This window comes from Dendropsophus ebraccatus, chromosome 8 (assembly GCF_027789765.1).
Source record: "Dendropsophus ebraccatus isolate aDenEbr1 chromosome 8, aDenEbr1.pat, whole genome shotgun sequence".
Taxonomy (NCBI): domain Eukaryota; kingdom Metazoa; phylum Chordata; class Amphibia; order Anura; family Hylidae; genus Dendropsophus; species Dendropsophus ebraccatus.
In genome coordinates this window covers 32,041,588-32,061,693 of record NC_091461.1, presented here as the reverse complement: position 1 = coordinate 32,061,693, position 20,106 = coordinate 32,041,588, and the positions used below count along the sequence as shown (strand labels likewise).

At 48.1% G+C, this 20,106-nt stretch overlaps 1 protein-coding gene across 2 annotated transcripts in view; it reads left to right on the top strand.

Moving 5' to 3' along the window:
• The first annotated feature begins 9,078 nt into the window (after positions 1 to 9,078).
• MARCHF5 (membrane associated ring-CH-type finger 5) overlaps positions 9,079 to 20,106 on the top strand; it is a 43,535-nt gene continuing 32,507 nt past the window's right edge. The window contains exons 1-2 of one of the 2 annotated variants that reach the window (XM_069978999.1): positions 9,079 to 9,141; positions 12,973 to 13,077. In XM_069978999.1, the coding sequence (XP_069835100.1) occupies positions 13,010 to 13,077 (68 nt within the window). In that variant the 5' untranslated portion in view covers positions 9,079 to 9,141; positions 12,973 to 13,009. Of the gene's footprint in view, positions 9,142 to 12,972; positions 13,078 to 14,319; positions 14,558 to 20,106 lie in introns of those variants that run through there. The other variant, XM_069979000.1, reaches the window with a different exon arrangement.

Genomic DNA, 20,106 nt, shown 5'->3' with positions numbered 1-20,106 from the left:
AAAGGCCTACATATTTTGGAGCTCTGGTATTATATAAAAAAGGACTCTATACTATATATGAATCAAAAATATGATAAGCTGAAATTGGGGTAAATTAATGGCCAATTTGCACAATTTTACAGTCCAATACATGCTGATGCAGTTTTCGAAACCCCATCCGCATCTATGAGAAAATTAAATATGGAAACATGAATCCACTTAGGATTTACACCATGTTCTATTATTTCTATTTTTCACCATAGATTTCACCTTTTTAATGTATAAGGTGAAATCTTATGGAAGCACATGCACATTTTTCCGCAGGATACAGTTCAAATTGATCCTGGTCTAAAATTAGCCAATATGTAGGTGCTCAATTCCCAATAGCTTAGTGCTGTATTGTCATCATGCCCTACAACTGAAAACATATATTATATATATCCATGGCTATATTAAGGTAGAATTGGATTTCATTCGTACAATCACATGGAGACGGTTATACAAGTAAGCTGGAAACTTAGAGGCTTAGCTCCAGCTTTTCTGGTATAAAATTAGACAAAAAAGGGATAAAAAAAAAGCTTCTGTAGAACGGCTCCTAGGTTACAGTCTATGTGAATCATATCGCTTCTTTGTTCTCTCAGCAATAGTCTGCAAAAGCCAGTGACATTGCAGCTGCTAGGATAGTGCGCAAAGGCAGGCGGCCAGCTCACACAATGAAAATCTACATAGTGGCCAGCTGCAGAGAGGTAGGAACAAAAATAACTGCGCCCATATCATTTCCTGTAGAGGAAATCAGTACCAGCTGATCCATAGAGCAAAGGTTCGTACTCCAGATGAAATATAGGCGATTGTAATCATATCAATGGCGCATCACTTCTCTGGTTAATTGCTCGCAGTAAGAGCCAATCTCATTTTTTCATCCTTTCACAAGAGAACGTAATGCATGGCAAGCGTTTACCAACAGAGACTCATATCCCTTTGATTACCTAGCCCCTGGGCAAGCACATAAAAAAATGATCATATCACAGAAATGCGGCAACTCATACACTCGTACACCGAGCCAACAAAATGCCTTCCGCCACTTTCTCCCAACACTCAATAGGTTGGATTAAAATTGCCCGTAAAGATTAAAAACTATTATTGTAGCCTATGTGGACTATGTGTTTCCATAGTAACAGACAACAAACAAACTCTGAGTAGTCTTAGGCAATGTTCACACACATAAAAAAAAAAAAAATCAAAATACGGCTGTAATTTTGAGTGAGAATTAAATAATATGTGAACAGGTGTATTAAAAAATGGATGTATTTCGCAAAAGCAGGTGGTAAATAATAAGCTATATCAATTACAGCCGTTATGCTATACTGTGTGTATACTAACGGACAATTTCTGAGTGACTTATCCAAATTATTTTATTGAAAATACTGCTTGTATTTTAACGTTAGAATTAAAACTGTATTTTTATTTTATTTTACAGTGTATTTTACACTGCAGTCATACTCTCTTGTTTTTGTCATCTACTTCTTCCTAATCTCATAAATGTACTTTAGTATGACACATGTGACACATGAAAATGTAGGGTAGTCTTTACGGCATTAAATCCACTTAGTTTTTTTGGTTGAATATACATCCTGTTTTACAAAGCAATCTATATGGCTAGATATTCAACAAAAGTGCTGGAATACTCCACTACTGCAAATGCGATATAAGGCTATGTTCATACATAATATTTCAGGCAAAATTTCGATTCAAATTTTTAACAAAAAACAGGAGTGGAAGCGACAGTGAAAAATTATAATGGAAAGATTCATGTCTTATATGTATTTACTGTAATGGTGGTTGTGCGTCCCAGCCCCCCCTGTGAAGATAGCCCAATGGGTTAAGAAATATCTGCTTTAAAGGGTTGTGCAGCCTGGTGAACTTGATGGCCTCTCCATAAGATAAACGCCGATCAAACGTTTGTCGGTTATTGAAGGTGTATGGCCACCATAAGATCGGAGAGGGTCTCATTCTGTGGTCTGGTGAGGCTGTGGGGCTTGTGTGAGTGCTGCAGCTACTTTACATCCATACAAACTTTACATCGATTTCATGCTTTGTTCTAGGAAAGCTATACTATTTGTGGTGATGATGTGCTGTCCAATTTAAGGAAAGGAGACAATTGTGCAATACCTTGTAATGGCAATATGAAAAACATGGCGATTGCCATGTCAATATGAGTCTGTCTGAAACCAATGACAATATTAAGGAGCTTGGAGCATCCACACAAGTGTCACTGCCTCTTTGCTGGCAATATGACAATTGATTCTGATGTCCTGTTTAGCTGCTTCTTTTCTGTTTCTGCCATGCCCTGTTACACCAACAAATGAACAGGTAACTCTACTTTACACTGTACTCAGTGGCGTAGCTACCATTGAGGCAGACTATACAGCTGCTATGGGGCCTGTGTGCTGTGATGGTTTGGGGCCACAATCCCACACATTAGAAACAAGAACAAAGTGCTAGCGGCTGATGTGGTTAAAATGTCTTGAAGCTTTAAAAGTCACATACAAGGGTAAATGCAATAGGATATGTGCATACATATATTACAGGAGAAGCACACAGGTATATTCCACTCAAACATAAACAAGTTCCTGACAGGCTTTGTTTGCAACTCTGTTGCTTCTTTGTAATGCTGGAAGGGTTATTCTGAGGTCAAGTTGCTAATAAACTTACTGTGATTAACCCTCCCAGCATTACAAAAAAGCTACAATGTTGCAGATAAAGCCAGTCAGGGACTTCTTTAAATCAGCTGTCTCAGAAGGGAGGGGGCTGGAGGGGGAGACAGAGAGCAGCAGCTGAGAACAGGGGGAAGGAGACTGAATAGATAATAACAAGTATGGAAGGAATTATTAGTCTCACCATGGGCAGTAACATATCAAAAGTTATGTTTGAGTGGAATACCCCTTTAAGGGTCTTACTGTGTCTCTGCTTGTTGTCATTTGCCTTTACCTGCTGGCCCTGTGTGTTGTGTGTGTTGGCTTGTCTGTATGCCTGGCAGTCCTGTGTCTAGCCTGCCAGCCCGCAGTCTGACTAATAGATAATCTCACTGGCTAGTCCTGTGCAGTCCCCTCTGATACAAAAGTCGCTAATAAGTTATTGGCAAATTGGTTTCAAAACTGGTCAGATCCTTAAATATTATATCATAATATTATATTATATCATACTCTATGTATCATTGGACAACATCTAAGCCACTATAGAAGCCTAGAGGGCATTCAACGTACACAGCGTTTCTGTAGTCTTTGTCATTGAGTGTGTAAATACACATAAGGTTATGTTGATGTATTAGTCAGAGCAAACATTAGCTGCATGGAGCAGCTTTCACTTTTGAGGACTTTTTGCAATTGTTTATTACTTTATATTACTTGATTGTTCTGTAGGTGCAATGATATATATGTATATATATTCTGTATATGCTCATATAGGAAAAGCTAAAAGTGAGAAAAAGGCTCAACCGACTTGACAAGCCTAGTGTGAGTAGTGTATGGACTTTCCTGAACATGAACGATTATTACATTGTATAGACACCTGCATATACTTCTGAATATTGGTGCTAATTTTCATCAGGATAGGGATAAGCAATTAACCCTAAAGGGGTCCTCTGCTGAGGCTCACTTTAAACAGAGCTTGGACGACAGAAGTCCGACATCAAGGCACAGCTGCGATCCAGCGCCACCATTCAGTGCCTTGATGTCAGCTGCAAAGGGAGTCTCTTGCTTCAGGCTGTACCACCCTCCTCAGAAACAGTGCTGTGCCTAAGGAAGACACCATAATTCATGGGACTGGTCCCAGCTGTGATCACAGTGGCTTCTATAGCTACACCACTGTCTTAGCAAGTTCTTTTTGATCATATAAAACATACATTTTCGAATAAAATCATTTAAAAAAATGTCCCTGTGACTAGATACTTTCTGTTATATACTTATCATGTAGAATGTCCACCTAACATGTCCAGCACTTATCAGAAGAAGTTGCTTGTAGAGCAATGATTCTTACCGACATACCTATACAATAGAAGGAATCACTCCACCAACACCAAAAGGAAGTAGTTGGTGGGACTGGCCTACTGAGCATGTGCGAGCACTAGGAGCAATAGGCGCATACGCACAATCTAGTCCAACCATAAATCACCTTGTTTAAGCACTTCCTTCCATCCTCTTCCATTATTAGGCTCCGTTCACACAGAGAAAAACTGGCAGACTTCCGACAGCCTCCGTGTCATAATGACGGTCTATGGGAGGCTCGCGCGCCTCCTCTCTCCGAACTGAAGAATGGGCATGTCCATTCTTCGCGACATGGAGAAAAGGAGCTGCTGCACATCACACCTATAGCTAATACTAAAGGCTCTCGGCTACATTTAAAAACCAACTCAGGATGTTGGTGTATAATTTGATCAAACCATACTGCCCCATGTACCACGTGCCAGTCTCCTGGTTCACACGGGTCCCTACGCTAACTTAACACTGTGTCGGTCAGTGACCGCCAACCCCGCAAAGCGTGCACATGCAGGGAAGGGAGGCCATGGAGTGGCCCTGCAACCCCAATGTCACAGGACCAAACCCAAAATGCCCCACCAAAACCCAGCCGGCACCACCCAAACAACACAAGTATGATTATGGTATTGCACTCACCACACTGCTGCAGACAGAATGGGAAAAACATGGAGGTACTGACATGTGAGCACAGGTATATGCTCTGCTGACTTAGATCACGTGGGTCTTATAAAGAGGAGTGCCAGCTGCTCAGAAAAGGGAGAAACATAAAATGCGACATGGTGTTGGTTTTTAAAATAAGCCTAGCGGCATTAGTATCAGCCATAGGTGGGATGTGCAGCCCCTCCTTTCTCTCCAGGTCATCTTTTATAGTTCTCCCTTTTCTGAGCAGCTGGCACTCCCCTTCATAAGACCCACATGACCCAAATTGGCAGGATATATCTGTGCTCACATGTCAGTATCTTATGTCTTTCCCATTCTGTCTGCAGCAGCAGTGGTGATGAGTGCAATACCATATTCATACTTGTGTTGTTTGGGGGCAGCCTTCCCCGCCAGTGGTGCCAGCTGGGCTTTGGTGGGGCATTTTGGGTTTGGTCCTGTGACATTGGGGTTGCAGCGCCATTCCATGGCCTCCCTTCCCTGCATGTGCATGCTTTGCGGGGTTCGCGGTCGCTGACCGACACAGTGTGGAGTTAGCGTAGGGACCCGTGTGAACCAGGGGACCTGCACATGGTACACGGGGCAATATGGTTTGATCAAAGTATATACCGACATCCTGGCGTTGGTTTTTAAAATAGGCCTAGCGCCATTAGTATCGGCCATAGGTGGGATGTGCAGCCGCTCCTTTCTCTCCAGGTCGTATTTTATATGTCCATTCTTCAGCGTGGAGAGATGCGGAGAGAGAAGGCTTCCCATAGACTGTCATTATGACACGGAGGCTAGCGGGATTCCGCGGCAGAGAATTATCCGCCGCGGAATTCCACCAGTTTTGCTACGTGTGAACGGAGCCTTAGTGAGGACGAGAAAGAAAAAGTTTCAAAGTTTTCAATTCTTCCAGTGTGTAACTAATTCTTCAATCTATTGCTTCTCCAAATTATAAAAAAATACAAGCACCCGACATATACAAGAGTCAATGCATTGTGACTACTCATGGTGATCTTATTTATGGTCATACTACCATTACACCTCGTGCTCCATTTAATAAGAGTAGTGATCACTTATTCTATATGAAACATATAACAATATCTACAGTGTTTGCAGTCCTGAATGCCTTGCATTCTGCGTCTGTGTCCAGCTATCATTTGCAGGTCATGGGGTTAATGAAGTCAGTGGTGTGCTGCAAACAGTATAATTTGTGGCCACTCAATGGAACATGCCGCCCCTTAGCCATTCTGTAAATCTGCCGCCTGTGGCAATTTAGGCCGATGGCAGGAATGGCACTGTATGTCCACAGGATAGGGGACAAGTAAGAGATTGTGGGGGGGTCCAACTTCTGTACCCCGCTGATCTCCAGATTGTCTTCAGACTCCTTTGTTTTGAATAGTAACCATGGCTCTATTCATTCCTAAGCAGCCACTGGAAAAAGCTGTACTCAGCTCTCTCCGGCGGCTCCATAGAAAATGAATAGAGCCATGGGTCACATGCCATACCCGCAGCTCTACTAAAAACAAAGGAGTTGGGAGCAAATATGGAGATCGTCCGGGAGTACAGAGTTCGGACCCCCCCCCCCCCCCCCCGCGCAATCTCTTACTTGGAGATCGTCAGGGGGTACGAAGGTTGCCTCCGCCGATCAATCTCTTAGTTGCAGATAGTTAGGGGGAACGGAGGTTAGATCTGTGGATAGGGGACAAGCTAGTTTTATCTTGCAGCACCCCTTTAACGTACATAAATCTGTCCTTAAAGGGGTTATCCAGCGCTACAAAAACATGGCCACTTTCTTTCAGAGACAACACAACCCTTGCCTCCAGTTCAGGTGCAGTGTGCAATTAAGCTCCATTCACTTCAATGGAACTGAGCAGCAAAACTCTGCCCAAGCTGGAGACAAGAGTGGGGCTGTCTCTGGAAGAAAGTGGCCATGTTTTGTAGCGCTGGATAACCCCTTTAAGAAAAACACATACTATTATATGAAAGGGGGAGGAAAGTGAATTCTTGATATTTATTGAATAGAAAGAATAAAAGGTATGGGGGCATACTTTGGGATCCTCAGACTTGTCAAAAGTTACCCACTCCTCACTCCTGATCCTGAGATTCATCTAGGGAAAGTGCACGTCAGTACGCTCCACTCCTCAGCCAGCAGAATGTCTATAATGAAGCAGGCTTTTGAATGACAGACAGGGAGGGACACACACTACCCCTAGCTGTATCTTGAGAGTGAGACCCGGGGCAATCAGTAACTTTTGATTTGTCTGATGACTCCAACTGACAGTAACACTTTAATGTATAAGGGGAAAAAAAGTATAAACTCTGCCTGCATGTTTAACATGCGCTTTTTAAAAGCTCACTCGTTTTTGCGCTTCCTTTTTTACAGATATTTGTGAGGCTTCCTTTTTTAGTTGGTCGGGGTGGTTTAAAGGGGTAATCCGGAGAGTAACAATTTTTTTTTAAATACATTACTTTATTAAAGTTATTTTGCTGTGTAATATAACTTCATTAAAATAAATGTATACATTTTTGTTTATACATTAAAGCGGTACTATAGCTGTTTTCTTTCAAATCAAATGGTTTCAGAAAGTTATACAGTTTTATATATTACTTCTATTTAAAAATCTTCCGTCTTTCAGTACTTCAGCTGCTGTATGTCCTACAGGAAATGGTGGATTCCTCCAGTCTGACACAGTGCCCTCTGCTGCCATCTCTGTCTGAAACATTAACTGTTCAGAGTAGTGGCAAATCCCCATAGAAAAAACTGTCCTTCTCAGAGGTGGCAGCAGAGAGCAGGGTGTCAGACTGGTAAGAATACACCACTTCCTGCAGCACATATAGCAGCTGATAAGTACTGGAAGACTTGAGATTTTTAAATAGAAGTAAATTGCAAATCTCTATAAATTTATGAAACCAGGTGATTTGAATTTTTTTTTGTAGGAGTATCCCTTTAAGCCTTGTCTAGTGGCACTGACCACTGGTGAAATTAAGCTTTTTTAAAGCATATTGAAGACACTGACAAGATGTATACAGGTTTATATTGAACGTGCAACATCTAAGCTTGTGGATGGTGCGAAAAAAAACTTAGAGTAAGGGGGAGGGGGTGACAGTCACAAAAAATCAGGAAGGAGGAGTCTATCCTCCAAAACGTCCACCGGGAGATGTCGGATAATTTGGACTGTGGGGGTGAACACATCAGCCTGTGAGCATGTTCCTATGTCCTGTATGAGAGCCCAATAAATATTGGCATTCATGATGAACACTATCGTGAGTATATGTTTTTGAAGTCAAGGCAGCAAGTACTATTTCTCATACGTTTTGTTCCACACTTATGTCGTTGAAGGAAGGGGTGACAGTATCACTTTAATGTATAAAAGCATAGAGAAATTCCATGAAGAAGCTTCATTGTTCACTGGTTATGTTAAAAGATGTCCGGCAAAATTTTTTATTAAAGTATTGTATTGCCCCCAAAAGTTATACAAATCACCAATATACACTTATTACGGGAAATTCTTATAAAGTGCTTTTTTCCCTGCACTTACTACTTCATCAAGGCTTCACTTCCTGGATAACATGGTGATGTCACTTCCTGGATAACATGGTGACGTCGCTTCCTGGATAACATGGTGATGTCACTTCCTGGATAACATGGTGATGTCACTTCCTGGATAAAATGGTGATGCCACTTCCTGGATAATATGGTGATGTCACTTGCTGGATAAAATGGTGATGTCACGACCTGACTCCCAGGGCTGTATGGGATGTGGCTGCTGGAGAGGATGATGGCAGAGGGACACTGAGGGACACAGGGAACTGGGGGGACACTGAGCTTCCCCCTGCCATCATCCTCTCCAGCAGCCACAGCCTGCACAGCTCTGGGAGTCAGGTCGTGACATCACCATGTTATCCAGGAAGTGACATTGTCAAGGCGAGATCTGCTTTTCATCTCCTTTGTTCCCAAGTGACTATCCCTGTCCAAATTAAGTAAGCTGAGCGCTAGCGACGAGGACATGACACCAGGCAAAAAGACGGTATAACCTCCTCGCTCAGCTGAGTTTAGGAGTGCATACATGTCACACTCTGATTGGTCAGTCCATAAATGGTCATCAGCTTCCTGTACTGCGCAGTCAGGCTAGCACAACATAATCATACCTCCCAACTGTCCCGGATTCAGCGGGACGGTCCCGATTTTGGGGTCACGTCCCGCTGTCCCGGTACAGCCCCCGTGTGTCCCGCCGCCCCCGCACACTGGCACTGGAAACATCAGCTTCCTGCTCTGCTAAAACTCTTGTGGCTGAAGGCGTCATTCTGCCTCCGGCCACAAGAGGCCGCTCTCTCCCCCATAGCTCCCAGGGCCGGATTATCACAGGTCTATGGTGCGCCCCCTATACAGTATCAGTACCTGGCAGTGAGAGCTGGGGCCGGAGGAGGAGGCTGCCAGGGTCCAGAGCACATGACCTGCATCAGCCTGGAGGGAGGGAGAGCAGAGGTGAGTGCTCTGGGGAGGGGGGTCTGTCAGGTGTCCCTCAGCTGTGCATGGTGCTTATCCCCCCTCCTTCCCCAGCTCTGTGCCCCTGTGCTTATCTCCACCAGCTCTGTGCCCCTGTGCTTATCTCCACCAGCTCTGTGCCCCTGTGCTTATCTCCACCAGCTCTCAGTGCCCCTGTGCTTTTCTCCACCAGCTCTGTGCCCCCTGTGCTTATCTCCACCAGCTCTGTGCCCCTGTGCTTATCTCCACCAGCTCTCAGTGCCCCTGTGCTTATCTCCACCAGCTCTGTGCCCCTGTGCTTATCTCCACCAGCTCTGTGCCCCTGTGCTTATCTCCACCAGCTCTGTGCCCCCTGTGCTTATCTCCACCAGCTCTGTGCCCCCTGTGCTTATCTCCACCAGCTCTGTGCCCCCTGTGCTTATCTCCACCAGCTCTGTGCCCCTGTGCTTATCTCCACCAGCTCTCAGTGCCCCTGTGCTTATCTCCACCAGCTCGGTGCCCCTGTGCTTATCTCCACCAGCTCTCTGTGCCCCTGTGCTTATCTCCACCAGCTCTGTGCCCCCTGTGCTTATCTCCACCAGCTGCGCCCCTGTGCTTATCTCCACCAGCTCTCTGTACCCCTGTGCTTATCTCCACCAGCTCTGTGCCCCCTGTGCTTATCTCCACCAGCTCTGTGCCCCCTGTGCTTATCTCCACCAGCTGCGCCCCTGTGCTTATCTCCACCAGCTCTCTGTACCCCTGTGCTTATCTCCACCAGCTCTGTGCCCCCTGTGCTTATCTCCACCAGCTCTGTGCCCCCTGTGCTTATCTCCACCAGCTCTGTGCCCCCTGTGCTTATCTCCACCAGCTCTGTGCCCCCTGTGCTTATCTCCACCAGCTCTGTGCCCCCTGTGCTTATCTCCACCAGCTCTGTGCCCCCTGTGCTTATCTCCACCAGCTGCGCCCCTGTGCTTATCTCCACCAGCTCTGTGCCCCTGTGCTTATCTCCACCAGCTCTGTGCCCCCTGTGCTTATCTCCACCAGCTCTCTGTGCCCCTGTGCTTATCTCCACCAGCTCTGTGCCCCCTGTGCTTATCTCCACCAGCTCTCAGTGCCCCCTGTGCTTATCTCCACCAGCTCTGTGCCCCCTGTGCTTATCTCCACCAGCTCTGTGCCCCTGTGCTTGTCTCCACCAGCTCTCAGTGCCCCTGTGCTTATCTCCACCAGCTCTGTGCCCCTGTGCTTATCTCCACCAGCTCTGTGCCCCTGTGCTTATCTCCACCAGCTCTCAGTGCCCCTGTGCTTATCTCCACCAGCTCTGTGCCCCTGTGCTTATCTCCACCAGCTCTGTGCCCCTGTGCTTATCTCCACCAGCTCTGTGCCCCTGTGCTTATCTCCACCAGCTCTCAGTGCCCCCGTGCTTATCTCCACCAGCTCTGTTCCCCTGTGCTTATCTCCACCAGCTCTGTGCCCCCTGTGCTTATCTCCACCAGCTCTGTGCCCCTGTGCTTATCTCCACCAGCTCTGTTCCCCTGTGCTTATCTCCACCAGCTCTGTGCCCCCTGTGCTTATCTCCACCAGCTCTCTGTGCCCCTGTGCTTATCTCCACCAGCTCTGTGCCCCTGTGCTTATCTCCACCAGCTCTCAGTGCCCCTGTGCTTATCTCCACCAGCTCTGTGCCCCCTGTGCTTATCTCCACCAGCTCTGTGCCTCTGTGCTTATCTCCACCAGCTCTGTGCCCCCTGTGCTCATCTCCACCAGCTCTGTGCCCCTGTGCTTATCTCCACCAGCTCTCAGTGCCCCTGTGCTTATCTCCACCAGCTCTCAGTGCCCCTGTGCTTATCTCCACCAGCTCTGTGCCCCTGTGCTTATCTCCACCAGCTCTCAGTGCCCCTGTGCTTATCTCCACCAGCTCTGTGCCCCTGTGCTTATCTCCACCAGCTCTGTGCCCCTGTGCTTATCTCCACCAGCTCTGTGCTTATCTCCACCAGCTCTGTGCCCCCTGTGCTTATCTCCACCAGCTCTGTGCCCCTGTGCTTATCTCCACCAGCTCTGTGCTTATCTCCACCAGCTCTGTGCCCCTGTGCTTATCTCCACCAGCTCTGTGCTTATCTCCACCAGCTCTGTGCCCCTGTGCTTATCTCCACCAGCTCTGTGCTTATCTCCACCAGCTCTGTGCCCCCTGTGCTTATCTCCACCAGCTCTGTGCCCCTGTGCTTATCTCCACCAGCTCTGTGCTTATCTCCACCAGCTCTCAGTGCCCCTGTGCTTATCTCCACCAGCTCTCAGTGCCCCTGTGCTTATCTCCACCAGCTCTGTGCCCCCTGTGCTTATCTCCACCAGCTCTGTGCCCCTGTGCTTATCTCCACCAGCTCTCAGTGCCCCTGTGCTTATCTCCACCAGCTCTGTGCCCCTGTCCTTATCTCCACCAGCTCTGTGCCCCTGTGCTTATCTCCACCAGCTCTGTGCCCCTGTGCTTATCTCCACCAGCTCTGTGCCCCTGTGCTTATCTCCACCAGCTCTGTGCTTATCTCCACCAGCTCTGTGCCCCCTGTGCTTATCTCCACCAGCTCTGTGCCCCTGTGCTTATCTCCACCAGCTCTGTGCCCCTGTGCTTATCTCCACCAGCTCTCAGAGCCCCTGTGCTTATCTCCACCAGCTCTCAGTGCCCCTGTGCTTATCTCCACCAGCTCTCAGTGCCCCTGTGCTTATCTCCACCAGCTCTCAGTGCCCCTGTGCTTATCTCCACCAGCTCTCAGTGCCCCTGTGCTTATCTCCACCAGCTCTGTGCCCCTGTGCTTATCTCCACCAGCTCAGTGCCCCTGTGCTTATCTCCACCAGCTCTGTTCCCCTGTGCTTATCTCCACCAGCTCTGTGCCCCCTGTGCTTATCTCCACCAGCTCTCTGTGCCCCCTGTGCTTATCTCCACCAGCTCTCTGTGCCCCTGTGCTTATCTCCACCAGCTCTGTGCCCCTGTGCTTATCTCCACCAGCTCTCAGTGCCCCTGTGCTTATCTCCACCAGCTCTGTGCCCCCGTGCTTATCTCCACCAGCTCTCAGTGCCCCTGTGCTTATCTCCACCAGCTCTGTGCCCCCTGTGCTTATCTCCACCAGCTCTCTGTGCCCCCTGTGCTTATCTCCACCAGCTCTCTGTGCCCCTGTGCTTATCTCCACCAGCTCTGTGCCCCTGTGCTTATCTCCACCAGCTCTCAGTGCCCCTGTGCTTATCTCCACCAGCTCTGTTCCCCTGTGCTTATCTCCACCAGCTCTGTGCCCCCTGTGCTTATCTCCACCAGCTCTCAGTGCCCCTGTGCTTATCTCCACCAGCTCTGTGCCCCCTGTGCTTATCTCCTTATGGAGGGCACAGAGGTGGTGTATCTACTATATGAGGGCACAGAGGTGGTGTATCTACTATATGAGGGCACAGAGGGAGTGTATATACTATATGAGGGCACAGAGGGGGTGTATCTACTATATGAGGGCACAGAGGGGGCGTATCTACTATATGAGGGCACAGAGGTGGGGTATATACTATATGAGGGCACAGAGGTGGGGTATATACTATATGCGGGCACAGAGGTGGGGTATCTACTATAAGAGGGCACAGAGGTGGGGTATCTACTATATGAGGGCACAGAGGGGTCTTACTACTATAAGAGGGCACAGAGGTGGTGTATCTACTATATGAGGGCACAGAGGGGCCTAAGTACTATTTGAGGGTCCACAGTAGGCCTAAACACTACAGGGTGGCATAGAGTGAGCACTGTTACAGTGCAGAGCAATATAGATGGGGACTTAGTATAAATGGTGAGGATGGTGCAAAAGCAAAAAGCCTAAAATATTTGTCTGGCAGATTCTTCAGGAACCCGGCATTGCCAGGAGTGGTTTTCATGATGGACTGTACAAGATGGAGAAGAAGAGAAAAAGTGAGCAATTCCAATCAGAGAAGACGCCCCCTGTGAGTCACTGAATATAGCTGTACTGTAATCATGTAGATGGTGTGCAGAGCCTGTGCACCATTTGTATCTACATCCATATGGGTCAGTGTAGTGGAGATACTGGTCTTTATATAGTGGATGTTATGTAGTAATGGTAAGGGGGGGTATAAGTCATGATGTGGTGATATTTGTTTTTTATATAATGGTAATAGGTGACGTGGATATGAGGGTGTGGCTATGGGGGCGTGGCTATAGGGGTGCGGTGCATTGCCGTGACTGTCCCTCTTTCCTCTCAGCAAAAGTTGGGAGGTATGCATAATGTTTACCATAAATTGTTTATAGATAAGTGTCTCTTCCTAGCATTGTATTATGACTACGATGTAGGTTCATGGTGCTTTTCTCATGGGCGTGCTGCCAGTTTTCCTCTCCTTCTTCTAGAAGCAGTTACAAGGCCAAAGCCATTTTAAGGATTACAATGATTTTACCCAAAGTAATAACCCCTTCATGGCCACCGTCACAACATCACTATGTTATCGAGGAAGCGACGTCACCATGTTATCCAGGAAGCGACTTCACCATGTTATCCAGGAAGTGACATCACCATGTTATCCAGGAAGTGACATCACCATGTTATCCAGGAAGTGACATCACCATGTTATCCAGGAAGTGACATCACCATGTTATCCAGGAAGTGACATCACCATTGTTATCCAGGAAGTGAAGCCTTGTTGCAGTAGTACGTGCAGGGAAAAAAAGCACTTTATGAGCATTTCCCGTAATAAGTGTATGTTGGTGATTTGTATAACTTTTGGGGGGGGGGGGGGGGGCAAAATAATACAATAATAAAATTTTTGCTGGATTTCTCCTGACAAGATAACCTCATGGCACAAGACTTAGGGCTGGGGAACCTTGGCTTTCTAGCTGCTGCAAAACTATAATTCCCATCAGGGCAGGACAGCCAAAGCTTTGGCTGTCCAGGTATGATGGGAATTGTAGTTTTGCAACAGCTGGAGAGCCGAGGTTCCCCATCCCTGGATAGGTGAGTGCTCTGCTGCTCTACTTGTAAAGCTGCTGGTTGGGAGTTGTAGTGTGACAACTGATAAAGGTCTCTGTACATGGTGGTTCCCCAGCTGCTGTCATACTACAGCTCCCACAGGCAGCACATCACATCAATAAGGCTTATGGGACCTCTAGTATCTCTCCAGCGGTTGCCTAAGCAACGCCTCCTCGTGGTCCCTCACTTCCGGTTCACGTCACTACGCGTATGACGTAGCACGTCGAGACGGCGGGTCACATGACGGTACAGGAGCGACGACTCTGGTGGTGACCTGATAACAATAACAAGGACCGGCCCCCGTTATACGCGGTGTACGGGATTGTTCTCACCGGGAGGACTGTGAATGGACGTGTGAGGCCGTCAGGGGAGTGACGAGAGCCGGGGAGCAGGGAGCACGTCATGTCGGAGCCCAACAGCGTGTCCCTGCAGCAGCTCCTGGACAGGTGAATGGCAGAGGCCGCTATGTGCCCGCTCAGTCTGTAGAGCCCTGCAGCTGCTGCAGAACTACAACTGTCCTCAAAGCATGCTGGGAGTTGTAGTTTTGCAGCAGCTGGAAAGCACTGCCGAAGCTTCTCTAATGGAATGGTATTATATTAGAAACCCTGATGGTGGATTTATCTAAAACAGTGTGTGAACATAGCCAGATAGGTGATAAGGAAGCCTACTCGTATTGATCAGAAGTTGTTTTGTGGACGTATTCCTTTCTACACAACATAGGACCATGTTCTCCGGCCAGCGGCTTTCCAGTTGTTGCAGAACGACACCTTCCATCATGGTATGAGAGCCAAAATGTCAGGGCATGCTGGGAGCTGTAGTTCTGCACAGCTTGGGAAGCACAACTTTATGGGGTTAAAGCGAATGGACCATCAGGTACATCGATTTTTACATCAATAAACCGGCGCTGGCACAGGCATGTTGTTTCCACAGCTCTCTCTCTTTTTTTTTTTTTTGAACCGCACCCCCGGTTCCTGTGCATGGCACCAGTCTATTCCTGTTCACCAGCCCGGCCTGAAGCACTGGCCTGCCCCCAGTGTGACCTCCTGCCCTCCCCTCTGTGACGTGGCTCCATTAGAATGAATGGAGCCGTGTTATAGAGGGGTTTCGTCACACTTTCCTCTTAAAGTGACTGTACCACCAGGCCCAGGCTGAAGCACTGGAGGGGGGCCGACCCACCCCCAGTGGGAAGAAACCCCAGCCCCTCCATGACGGGACTCCATTAGAATCAATGGAACCCTATCATAGAGGGGCTGGGGTTTCCTCCCAATAAGGGTGGGTCGGCCGCCTCCAGTGCTTCAGCCTGGGCCTGGTGGTACAGTCACTTTAATGCTTCAGGCCGGTGACTGGTGCTGTGTGCAGGAATCGTGCCGCAGTTCAAAAAAAGGGCAGAGGCATCCCTACACCAGTCTATTGATGAAAAAATCTTAAAGTGATATACCTGATGCCACATTCGCTTTGAAGTGTCACTGTCGTTTACATTTTTTTTTTTTTGCAGAAATCAACAGTACAGGTGATTTTTAGAAACTTAGTAATTGGGTTTATTACCCGAAAAATGCATTTTTATCATGAAAAGCAGTTTGAAGCTCTCCCCCCTGTCTTCATGGTTTTCTATGGAGAGGGGAGGGGTGGAGGGAGATGAGGCACCAAAACAGGACAACAAAGAGTTAATTTACAGCTACATCACTGGGCTATCTCCTCTGAAGTAAACACTGACCTCTCTGATCTCTGAATACCATCTTTCACACAGCTCCCACTGTGTAATCCTCATGTCTGATGTAAAAGAGTCGAGATTTCCTGATAATGAGCAGTGGATGAGAGAGAGGAGGGAGGTGGGGACCTGGGGAAAGTTTTTGAATGCAGATAATGGCTTATTATCCTAATAAACCCAATTAAAGTTTCTTAAAGTCGCCTGTACTATTGATTTCTGCAACAAACCCCCCTAAAACGACAGTGACTCTTTAACTTATCTATGTTTGAAATTGTAGTTTTTTAAAGCTGCAGGTTGGGTAACAGATACAGGTGAACAGTCCAGTGGTGCACAGGTAGCAAGCAGTGTGCCAGGGTATAATCCAAGTGTAGTGTGTGAGTCTAAATCTGATGACTATGCACCAATTCCTGCAAACCCCATTAAGATCTGTAGAACAGTTGCAGAACCTCAGCTAGATGCAGCTGAATGTTTTGTTCTTCTATCTTCCTGCTATCAGTGTATTACAGCACTTTTACCTAATATGACCTGATACTATAAGTGTGTGGTGTACGGATCGGTAGGCTTCTTTTGATCGTCTATGTTGCAGATTAAAGGGGTATTTCTAGTTCAGCTAATATAGTTACTATTGTCATGTTAAAATTATTTCTGCAAATACGTTCATTTAGCAAACTTGTCTCCTTCTCCTGATACGCTGCTTTTTTCCTCCCATAGTTGAGCACTTGTTGTGGAGGGGGGGAAATAAGCAGCATATCAGGAGAAGGAGGCAAGTTTGCTGAATGACTGTATTTGCAGAAATATTTACCTAGAGGTTTAACTGTTAGTTGAAATGAGGAGAATACCCCTGCTAGTGGTGTTATAGCAGTCACCACTTGCTGTGGAGAGGCTGACACGCTCTGCTATAGTGTTAGACAGCATCTCCCAACAGTTACTGTAAGAATATACTACTCTATATATACTGCTCTATATAACACTGTGCAGCAGCACTTGATCAGAGCAGTGAATTGGGAACTGTCTAAGCCCTGCCTTTCCCGACACAGACGTTGATGGCAGCAGAGCGGCCCATGTTGCCACTTACTCCTCACACTTAGCAGAAGGTGATTTTCAAACAAAAGAGTATACATTTATATTAACCCCTACACGTCAGCCATCTGTATATATACCTTCTTGCTGCCCATACCCCGGGCAGCAGGAGCGTATATATACTTTCCTGACTTCAGGGGCTTTTGATGTGTGTGGGACCGCTGCAGTGAGAGTGGTCCTGCACACATCAGTGTGTTTTGGGCTGAGACAATGACAGGCAGCTGCAATCCTGCAGCTGCCTGTCATTAACCCCTTAAACGCAGCGATCTATAGTGATCGCAGCGTTTAGGGTAGTTGGTGACAGGACAAGCACCTGTCACTGACTGACTGGTTCCGATCGCTTGTACTGACCGGCGGGGGTAAGCCATTTACCTCCGTCCTGCCGGGTCTCAGGCAGAGACTATGTACAGATCGCCGATAATACTGATCTATGCTATGGCTCAACCAGCCCTGTAGGTGGAAAGCGGCAGCAGCGAGCGGGTGAGGCCGGTGGGAGCTGTGGGGGGGCTGCCCGGGTGATCGCTAATTGTCCGGGCAGCCAATTGTATATAGCGGCGGTCTGCTCATTCCACGGAGCGATGGCAGCAGATTGCTGCTATATAAGTTGTTTGTCTTTCAACATGTTGAAAGACAAATGACTTCAACAAACAGCCGACATGAATGATGTCGGCTGATCGTTGCCTCCTATTCCACTTAGGGCTGGGCGATATGGGCAAAAAATAAAATCTCGATTTTTTTAAAAAATTTTTTTGACGATTCTCGATTTAAATCTCGATTTTTTTTTTTCCTTTTTTTGCTAAATAAACAGAACATTTTCTCCCTGCAGCATCAGATACTATTTTAATATTTTAGACAACAACTGTATTGATTTCCAGTGTAACAGAGGCCCCATATAGTATAGGAAATCATGTTTGTGCCTCCATCTACGTAGGGTGTAGTAGTGGAGGTATAGTGGATAGGGGGTGTAGGAGTGGAGGTATAGTGGATAGGGGGTGTAGGAGTGGAGTTATAGTGGATAAGGGGTGTAGGAGTGGAGGTATAGTGGATAGGGGGTGTAGGAGTGGAGGTATAGTGGATAGGGGGTGTAGGAGTGGAGGTATAGTGGATAGGGGGTGTAGGAGTGGAGGTATAGTGGATAAGGGGTGTAGTAGTACAGGTATAGATGAGGGGTGACTGGGGTGACACTGGGGGACACTAAAGGGGACTGGGGGACACTAAAGGGGACTGGGGTGACCCTGGGGGACTGGAGGGACAATGGGGGACACTAAAAGGGACTGGGGTGACACTGGGGGACACTAAAGGGGACTGGGGTGACACTAAAGGGGACTGGGGTGACACTGAGGGACACTAAAGGGGACTGGGGTGACACTAAAGGGGACTGGGGTGACACTAAAGGGGACTGGGGTGACACTAAAGGGGACTGGGGTGACACTAAAGGGGACTGGGGTGACACTGGGGGACTGGAGGGACAATGGGGGACACTAAAGGGGACTGGGGGGACACTAAAGGGGACTGGGGGGACACTGAGGGGACTGGGGGGACACTGAGGGGACTGGGGGGGACACTGAGGGAACACTGAGGGGATTGGGGGGGGACACTGAGGGGACTGGGGGGGACACACTGAAGGGGACTGGGGGGACACACTGAAGGGGACTGGGGGGGGACACTGAAGGGGACTGGGGGGGGACACTGAAGGGGACTGGGGGGGGACACTGAAGGGGACTGGGGGGGACACTGAAGGGGACTGGGGGGGGACACTGAAGGGGGCTGGGGGGGACACTGAAGGGGACTGGGGGGGACACTGAGGGAACAATGAGGGGATTGGGGGGACACTGAGGGGACTGGGGGGGGACACTGAAGGGGACTGGGGGGGGGGACACTGAAGGGGACTGGGGGGGGACACTGAGGGAACAATGAGGGGATTGGGGGGACACTGAGGGGACTGGGGGGTGACTGGTGCAGCTGGAGGTGATTGGAGCAGGAGGGCACATACATCTCCTCCTCCTCTCACCTCCACACACACCCTCCCCTCCCGGCCAGATATGGAGGTCCCGGGTCTGTGGAGGAGGAGGCCGCAGGGACTACAGTAGGTGGTGATCGCATAGCTGCGGGTCACGGAGCTATACAGCGGGAACGGGGGTCTGCACCGAGCCCCCCGATCCCGCTGTATAGCTCCAGGACGAGCAGCGCCGCGATCACCACCTACTGTAGTCACTGCGGCCTCCTCCTCCACAGACCCGGGACCTCCATATCTGGCTGGGAGGGGAGTGGGACGCTCAGTGGAGGGGGCGGGGGCAGATCAGCGGCGGCGCTGTCAGTGGCTGGAGGCCGCCGGCACTGCACCGCCCCTCTCCAGCCTGGCCACCCAGCATCTTCTCCCCGCTCACCCACACCGCCCCTCTACGGCTCTCCCGCCGGCCTGCACCGCAAGCCCCCTTCTCTCAGCTCCTCCCCGGCACCACAGCCCGAAATGATCTTTTGTGAAAATCGAATTTACGATTTTCACAAAAAATCAAATCGATTTCAACGTTCTGGACGATTAATCGAATTAATTCGATTAATCGCCCAGCCCTAATTCCACGGGACGTTTATCGGCCGATAATCGTTCCGTGGAATAAGGCCTTTAGTCTTCAGTGCAGAGGTTATTGGTGCGTGTCTGCACTCTGGGTTTGAGGAGAGAGTTAATGGTATCAAAGAGCCCCACCAGTCATTACCTAGAGCCAAAAGAAGTGCTTGGCTCTGTGCTTTACTACCTGGCTTTCCACCTTTTTTGTATCACTACAGGGGATGTTCTGCATTGTAATTTTCACGCACCTTCCACAATTCCCTTTATGCCTCGAGCCAACCAATGCCGAAGCTTTGCTTTTCCAGACGTGATGGAAATTGCATGTCAGAAAAGTTATTTATTTTAAAGTGACAGTACCTATTTAATACTAGCACCATACGCAACATTTTGCTGCCTGTGCGTGAGATTTTCTTCCTAACTCCCATCCTCATAGTTGTTGCTGTAATCTGCTGAAAGTCCATCCTGTATGTGTTTACACTACTTTATGCTATGACTATATAGACATCCCATTGATGCACTGCACTTACTAAACCTAATTTGGGACATCATGGCTGCCTATGAAATACTAGAATTTGGCACCCAGACCAGTGATTATATATAGTACATGCTGTGAAACTCGCATTGACTTTGCAGTATTGCTT